Raw genomic sequence first — 7,727 nt, forward strand, 5'->3', positions numbered from 1 at the left:
AGAAAGCGCGCTCGAGCCGGGACCGGTTCCTGGCGGATACGGGGCTGGTGCGTTCCGAGGTCCACCCCCCCCAGCGGTTCATCGAGGTGTATTACAACAGCTGGGCGGACGACTTCTACACGGCCATCACCACATCCTCGGCCGCCTTCGGCCCTCGGTGGTGGTTTCGGGAGGCGCTGGGGCAGGAGCCGCAGGAAGTGATGGCGTGGGTGAGAGAGTGGGAGGCTCAGGCCCGGAAGCACCAGGTCCTGAGCGAGGGAGTGGGGGAGGTGCTGAAAGAGGCGATGGCGGTGGGAGGGGCGGAAGAGGGCAACCCAACCGTGGAGATGGAGCGATTCTTGGCGCTGAAGGCACGATTGAGGGAGCGGAGGGAGCCCAAGATCATCGTCATCGGCGACGTGCACGGCTGTGTGGAGGAGCTCCGGGCGTTGATCAAGAAGGTGGAGTACAGCCCCGGGGACCTGCTCGTCTTCCTGGGGGACATGGTCGCCAAGGGACCGGACTCCATCCCCGTGATCCGCCTGGCCAGAGAGGTGGGCGCGCTCTCCGTGCGGGGGAACCACGAGAACGAGGTCATCCGCTGGAGTCGGGCCTTGGCCCTAGGGGCGCAGAGCAACTTCAAGTCGGAGCACTACTTGATTGCGATGGGGCTGGAGGACGCGGACGTGGAGTGGCTGCGGAACTTGCCCTGGTACATCTCCTGCTCGGACCTCCAGCTCCTCTTCGTCCACGCCGGCTTCGTCGCCGATCAGCGGCTCAGCAAGCAACATCCTCGCTTCATGATCAACATGCGATCCATCCTGGCGGACGGGACGGTCAGTGCCCGCTACTACCAGGACTACCCATGGGCGAGGACGTGGCAGGGGCCGCAGACGGTCCTGTTCGGGCACGACGCGCGCAGGGGCATGCAAGAGTACGAGCAGGCGCTGGGTCTGGATACCGGGTGCGTGTATGGAGGCAACCTGACGGCCTGTATCTTGCCGGGCAAGGAGCTAGTACAGGTACCTGCGGCGGAGCCGTACATAGTGAATCGGTACGATCGCATTATGAAGCGTGCCCGGGTGTTGCAGAAAGAGGGCGTGGGGGGACGGCGGTGGACTGATGGCGAGGAGATGGACCTGGAGGAAATAGCAGCCGGGGAAGGCATGGAAGGGGATGAAGACGGAGGCACGGAAGGAGAACAGGGGGGGCGTGGGAGAAGACGATAGGAGTCGGTCGAAAGAGGGCGTGGACGACCAGTGTAAGTACTGCCAACATGTATCACAAGAGGATGCAGCCTGGGCTTCGGGAGGGCGAAGGAGAGCCGGCGTTGTGTCCCTCGGTGGCGTTCGGAAGGGCGCACGGGGGATAACACGGTCATGCTTCGACTCGTAGGGGCTCTATTGGCTCCAGGCTGGCCTCATACGCTAGTGGTGCGATCAGTAGACCACTAGGTCACCGAACAGGCAAAAGGTCATGCTAACTGCGGCAGCAAGAGCAGTAGCAGCAACGGGAGGCAGTCTCCCAACATGAAAGCAACGCTCGACACGATACACGAATGAAAAGTGTCAAGAAAAACACACCAGCGAGTGGCCGGCATAACTCCCGCTGCTCTCCATTTCATCTTGTTGTTTCGGCGTTATCTTCAATCCAGGCCTGCCTTGTCCTGTCTTACATCTCACCCTGTCCCTTCGGCCTCCCCTCCTCTTCCCCCTTCTGCACTCAGCCTGCCTCGCCTAACAACGTGCCCCAATATCCCTCCACTATCAAGCGAACCCCTCCCTTCCTGTTCCCACCTCTCGATAAGACAAAACTCCTGCCCCGACAGGAAAAGAGAGCGACTGGAAGTACGGCAGAGGACCAAGGTTCCATACATACCCGCGCGACGGGTTGTGCGCCTCCACCAAACATCCCACTGGAGACAGGGCGGTCAGTGTGCACGCCTGAAGACCTTGCAAGGGTTTCATTCCCCGCCGCTCGTCCTCTGCGACCTGCTCTCCACCCTATCTTCTCCCCCCCACTTTCCAAGCACTCCAAACCGGCTCCGGCCCCCACTTGCTCCGTCCGTTCGCCTCGACCGACCGACAGCGAGTCGCCCACTGAATCCTCTCCCTATCATTTGCCACGCCTGCCCACCTTCCGTCCCTTATGCCCATAAATTTACAGGAACTGCGCCAGCCACTTGAAGCCGTCCGCGTACCCCATCCGCTTGATCACAGAGCACATGTACAGCTCGATAGGCCGTACGCCCGGCTGCTTCTCCCCGCCTGAAGAATCTTTTCCGTACGTATTCTGCATGCCAAGCGCATATCGAAGCTGCTCCTCTGAAACGGCGCGAGGGACGTCGATCTTGTTTCCGAGCACCAAGAAAGGGACGTGAGCGAGCTCGTCGCTCGTGAGCAGGCTCTGTCGACGTTCGACCCAGGAAGGAAGAAACAGGAGGAAGACATATGAGGAACCGAGTATCATGAGACGCTCTCAAAATGGACAACTTACATCTAGCTCACGCTTGGCCTCGGGGAAACGCTCCTGGTCCAAAGCGTCTACTATAAACACCACACCATCCACGGTGGTAAGGTAGTCCTTCCATAGCCGGCGCGCCGTCTCGTGTCCGCCCAAGTCAAACGTCTTAAATCGAATTTTACCAATAATGAGCTCGTCCGTGTTCGGGTGAATAGTGGGCTGATGGACTTGAACCCTGTTTTCTTTAAGCATGTGCAGCAACGTCGTCTTCCCGGCATTGTCCAAGCCCAAGAACAAAATCTTGGCGCTCTTGTGATAAAGGCCTGCCAGATGAACAGAAGGGGCGGAAAGCACTTAACTCAAATTAAAACCTTTCTCGCAATGTCACAGAAATGAGGGTAAGGAGCGCAATGCACGCGACCAAACGAATACGTATGATTGAAAAGGCAGCAAGGGACTGGGATGACCGCGACCAAAACCGAGGCAGACTGGGTCGCCTCGTATTCATCCGACCCGTCAGCCTCTCGGATGAATACGAGGCAAATGCATGCTTCATGTCGTGTCCTTACTGAGAAAGACAATATTTCTTTGGTCAAATGAAATGCTACCGGACGCGCTTACCTAATGAGGCGAGCGCACTATACACCCAGTCAAGGAGGAACATGGCTGCAGCTCCCGTTCCTGCTCCTTATGTGATTGGGCCCGACTTGACGGCTCGGAGCTCGTAAACTGCCCTGTATCGGCCCGCGCTGTCGTCCCTGTGTGCATGCGTGGGGAAAAAAATGTTTACAGCTTGAGTCGATCCTTCTTGTGGAATTCGTTGCTTCGCTCGTCAGCTACTGAGTATTATCGACCATTCCGGTGGCTCCTGCCGATCAAGTTCACCGAGTCCCACGTGGTTTCTGGACGATGTGAACCCATGAAAGGCAGTGAAAAGCACAATTGGACAGTGGTGCCGGCTTAAAACATTACTGCGTCGTGGACAGCGCGGGATGGGTACGCTGGAAGCAGAGGGCTCGTGTCCGTTACTCCCGACGAGGAGGGGTTGCCGCGAAGCCTTCTTAGGACACCACCTGTGCCTGCACGCGCGAGGTCTCACAACACTACAACTGGCGAAACATTGAATTGATTTAAATGATGGATGTGAGGCGGCGCCCGCAACTTATTGGCCACCATGCACGACCAACAGAGGGCATCATACCATCCCCATCTGATGGTGCCTCGGTCGTCGCCACAGCATCGCCCCGAAATCCGTATCGTCACAGCGCGAGGCTGGAGATGCGCTATTTGCGACAATTTCTTGCGTTATCCGCATTCCTTTTTCAAAAAGAGTAGGTCTTTGTGCTCTTGAGTCGATTCCTTTTTTCTGATTGCTTTACATTCTTTATCACTTTTTACTTCCTCTTTCTAGAGCAGACGTTTGTTCCAAGGCCAAGATGAAGACAAGATTAGCGGCGCGGCGGTCGTCACCTCTAAGACACATACGCCTGATATTTCCTATCCTAATTATTTTCGACCTGCAGATTGCGGATACTGTTAGCGGGTTTGTTCTTTTAAAGCCCCCCCCCCAATCACATTCTAGTTACCTGCGGCCCTCAACCTCTTCAAAGGTTCCACCGCGTCAACCGTGTGTTGCGCAAGCCATACGCTCCATCAATCTTCGTGGTATCGCAATATTCTCATTAGGTCTTAATTCTTACATTGTCCCGGGCCCTGACAACTCTCAAGACCTGCGGGAATTCGATATTCCCCAGACGGTGACGGAGCCTCTCCCCCTTCCACAAGCTGTCTACGTCTTTGGTGGCTACACCAGCAAGTCCAAGGCTCGTAAACTCATCCGCAAGGGACAGGTTCTTGTCAATGACGAGCCTGGAAAAACTTGTGAGGCTATCGTGGAAAAAGGTGATAGAATTAAAGTCGTAGCTCAGGAGACAAATGGTAAGCAGAAGGGCGGGGCCGGGCGAGGGGTAAAAAAGGTGGTTGTTGTTTGGGAGGACGACGATCTGGCTGTGATAGTCAAACCAGCTGGCGTCGCTGTTCATGGAACGGGAGCATACTCGTTGGTGGACGAATACAGCAAGTTTTTGCAGCCAACAAGCCGCAGCCTTGAAGACGGGGCTCTGCCCAAGCCCGTGCACGCCCACCGCCTGGACGCGCCCGTGGGCGGCCTGCTCCTCGTCGCCAAGACCAAGCCCGCCTTGCAGGGGCTCGTGACCGCCTTTCTGGAGCGGCGCGTCCAGAAGACGTACCGCGCTGTTGTGATAGGGCGGCCGGCAGAACCCGCCGGCCAGGTCCTTGCGCCCGTGGAGGGGAAGGACGCGGTCACCAGGTATAAGGTGGTGGCGTCGGTCCCCTCGCCCGCTTTTGACGCGCTCACGTCCATAGAATTGAATCCTGAGACAGGGCGAAAGCATCAATTGCGGCAGCACTGCCAGGCCCTAGGCACCCCAATCCTAGGCGATCTGAGGTACGGGCCGTCTAATACCTTGCGGACGCGTGGCTTGTTCCTCTACTCCATGGCCGTGAGCTTCGTGCACCCGGTGACGACGACAGCGGAGACCTTCAGGATAGAGGTGCCTGAGATTTTCGGGAACACCATGAATATGGAGAGGAAGAAGGCGGAGCGGATGGCTGAGGAGGAGGAGGGTGGAAGCACGGAGGAAGGGGAGGGTGCCTAATATAGAAGTACCAGCTACTGATTGTAAATAGCATTATTAACACAAATTTGATCTTGTGCGACCTGGTGGAAGACACTGCGAGCTGTACGCAGTGCATAACACTACACGAGTGATGAGGAGCGGAGGTAGCTCTCACGAAAATTCACATGTCTGTCATTTCCGGGCATCTTAATTGATTTCCTTTTCGATCTCTTATCCGATCAGTTATCCTCCCCACAATGAATCAGGACGCTCATGATGGTGATAATCCTTACATCCACTGACTCCTCAGCCTATTCTACGCCGGAAGTGTTCTCCGTGTGCCCGATGAAATGAAAAATCAAGCTTGTTCTCGCCATGGGCCCTCCCGTTTGCGGTGCCAAGAAGTCGGCTGGGTTTCTGTAGTCAGGAAAGCGGTGTGTGAGATACACAGATGAATCGCAAGCGCACAAGGATCCTGCGGAATCTAGGCATCTCTCCTGTCCACCGACCAGGCCCTGTGCCTCCATTATCAATCAACCCTCCCAAGCCGTTGGTACTTACAGAAGAACCCTTGGCCGTCACCGAAGGGATTCAAGTGGCCAGCCCTGTGTTGGGGTGCAGTGCGTTAGCGCCTGAGGAAGAAATCGCCCTGTGATCTACTGCCTGCAGGCATTTCCCCCGTAACCGTCATCCCTGACGTCACTCTCGGCCCCCCTTCTCTCTCGCCGCCTCCTCCTTACAAGACTTGCTCCACCGGCCCCTGGCCTGTCAGGTATTCCTGGAGCAGGGCGCCCATGGAGGCCACCATCGCCAGGCGCCCGTTTTTCAGCTCCTTCAGCTGCAATTCCTCGAACTCCTTCTCGCTCTTGGGGATGAAAGAAGAACCAAAGTTCAAGTCGCCAGGGGCACGGTCCTCCTTTTGTCGGCCCCCCGTGAACTCGATCACGCCCAGTCCTACGATGATCTGCCAAATGGCCTCGGGACGTTGCTCGTAGACCTGCTGCAAGGCAGCCAGAGGGCGAGGGTTGCTAAAGACGGGATCCGGAAGGTGGTAGAGACCTTGGACAAAGATACCGAGCATGGCAGCCATGGCTACACGCCCGTGCTTGAGCTCGCACTCGCGGTACTTACGGAGGGAACCCTCGTTCTGGCTCAGGCCCAGAGGATCCCAGATCCCGCCCGTCTCCGTGTCCGCTCCGATCAAGTCAGAAACCGAGGCCACCACCAAGTTTTTGCGGGCGTATGAGCTCTTGCCTGTGTTGAAAGTCGCAGGAATGAAAGCGGCGGCAGAGGACAGCAGCCCCAGCAAAACAACGGCGCGCATCATTTCGAGAGACGGAGGATTCTGCAGGGTATATGCATAAAATTTCAAGATTTTGGAAAAGGGTTAGAACTCGCAGCTTGAACTCAACATTGTACGCTAGATCTTCCAGGGAGAATGCTCAGTCTGTCTTTTGGACATGATAACTTGCACACAAGGAGTAAGAGCAGGGAGCCGCAACAGGCGCATACCCATCAAGACGTTCTGCCGGACACTCTGCTGCAAGAGTCAACGTGCGCCTGTAAAAGCGTTCCCGTGCTCTCCTGCTTCTACAACCATGTGTGTGTTTGTTTGTCTATGACTGCCCAATTACAAAGAAGGAAGACAAGTTGCCGATCAACACCCGTTCGGCTTGGGAGACCTGAACTAGGATCACTTCAGGCACCAGCCTCAAGCGGAGAAAGCCAACATTTCGTCCGTCGAAAAAATGGCACCACGAACCCCTTGCCCTCATTACGCTGAAAGCCATGCAGTCCCTTACTACCTTGACGATCATCGAGATGTAGAGCCCCCTGGGACGCATTTCGACACGGGCGCTGGCAAGTTGAAATCGGTATCATCCCTGGCGGGCACCGCGGCGATGGCGACTCTGCGCCTTAATCGGGGACTCCAGAAAAGCGATTTTGCCCTTCTACGCCTGCCCGCAGCCCGTGGGCAGATCGGTGCGTAGCAGCGCTTGACCCTCTGTGCTGGGTCTTCCTGCGGCTGGGTTTAGATCATCGCCGCCTTTCGTCTGCACATGCTCGCCACGCGGCTGTCTCGTTGTCTTATCCACGCCGTCTGCTTAAATCTTTTGACACCGCCTTGAACATCACGAGTCGAGTCTCTCACCCGATGTCCTTTGCAATCTTTAGTCTCGTACATGCTTCATTAATCCCGGTCAAGTGTTTCCTCTGTAGAAACGCAGCTCTTGTTTTTCACATCTTGACACAAACATCCCTAACCTTTCAAAACAACAGGGTTGGCGGCAGGCCATCGAGCTGGCTTGTGTCGTCAGCATGATGGCGGTGGTGCGAGCGCGTAGCAGCAGCAGTCTAGTTGGTATAGCAAGATATAGCACATGGCTCCATCATCATCAGGCGCTCCAGGGTCAAACGTGGAACATGTACACAAAGAGTGCAACACGTGCCAGTCGGCGGACGCCACAGCAGCGATGGCTGAGCAGTCATCCAAAGGCAGCGAGCCTTGGGTACACATTGCGCGTGGAGGGCCATTTCGATGAAGCCAAAGCCCAGGCATTGCGGCCAAAGGACGTGGTAACCCTGTTCGGCGCCTTCGAGCCCTACAATATTGTCATGCGCCCCCCCGGGGCCATCGGGGGGGGG

At 56.4% G+C, this 7,727-nt stretch overlaps 4 protein-coding genes across 4 annotated transcripts in view; 2 read left to right on the plus strand and 2 right to left on the minus strand.

Moving 5' to 3' along the window:
* NGA_0044320 (serine threonine protein) overlaps positions 1–1,208 on the plus strand; it is a gene marked incomplete at both ends in the record, with an annotated part of 2,976 nt that extends 1,768 nt beyond the window's left edge. Inside the window, 2 exons of the mRNA XM_005853518.1 lie at positions 1–47; positions 101–1,208. The exon at positions 1–47 is cut by the window's left edge and continues 622 nt beyond it. Of these exons, the coding sequence (XP_005853580.1) occupies positions 1–47; positions 101–1,208 (1,155 nt within the window). The remainder of the gene's footprint in view (positions 48–100) is intronic.
* Positions 1,209–1,582: 374 nt separating this feature from the next.
* SAR1 (GTP-binding protein SAR1) lies at positions 1,583–3,204 on the minus strand. Its single transcript, XM_005853522.1, has 3 exons — positions 3,064–3,204; positions 2,476–2,795; positions 1,583–2,385 (listed from the first exon to the last, which is right to left on the minus strand). Exons 1-3 carry the CDS (start codon positions 3,104–3,106, stop codon positions 2,140–2,142), a joined length of 609 nt encoding a protein of 202 aa, XP_005853584.1. The 5' UTR covers positions 3,107–3,204; the 3' UTR covers positions 1,583–2,139.
* A 1,098-nt stretch (positions 3,205–4,302) lies between these two features.
* NGA_0430500 (pseudouridine synthase) lies at positions 4,303–5,120 on the plus strand (the record flags this gene model as incomplete). The annotated part of the gene is made up of 2 exons (XM_005853520.1): positions 4,303–4,344; positions 4,437–5,120. The coding sequence occupies 2 exons, from the start codon at positions 4,303–4,305 to the stop codon at positions 5,118–5,120; spliced, it is 726 nt and encodes a 241-aa protein (XP_005853582.1).
* Positions 5,121–5,267: 147 nt separating this feature from the next.
* Positions 5,268–6,429, minus strand: NGA_0044802 (light harvesting complex protein). Its single transcript, XM_005853519.1, has 3 exons — positions 5,818–6,429; positions 5,643–5,686; positions 5,268–5,498 (listed from the first exon to the last, which is right to left on the minus strand). Exon 1 carries the CDS (start codon positions 6,406–6,408, stop codon positions 5,818–5,820), a length of 591 nt encoding a protein of 196 aa, XP_005853581.1. The 5' UTR covers positions 6,409–6,429; the 3' UTR covers positions 5,268–5,498; positions 5,643–5,686.
* Between the last annotated feature and the right edge of the window lie 1,298 nt (positions 6,430–7,727).

This window comes from Nannochloropsis gaditana, assembly GCF_000240725.1.
Source record: "Nannochloropsis gaditana CCMP526 unplaced genomic scaffold scaffold853, whole genome shotgun sequence".
NCBI classification, from domain to species: domain Eukaryota; class Eustigmatophyceae; order Eustigmatales; family Monodopsidaceae; genus Microchloropsis; species Microchloropsis gaditana.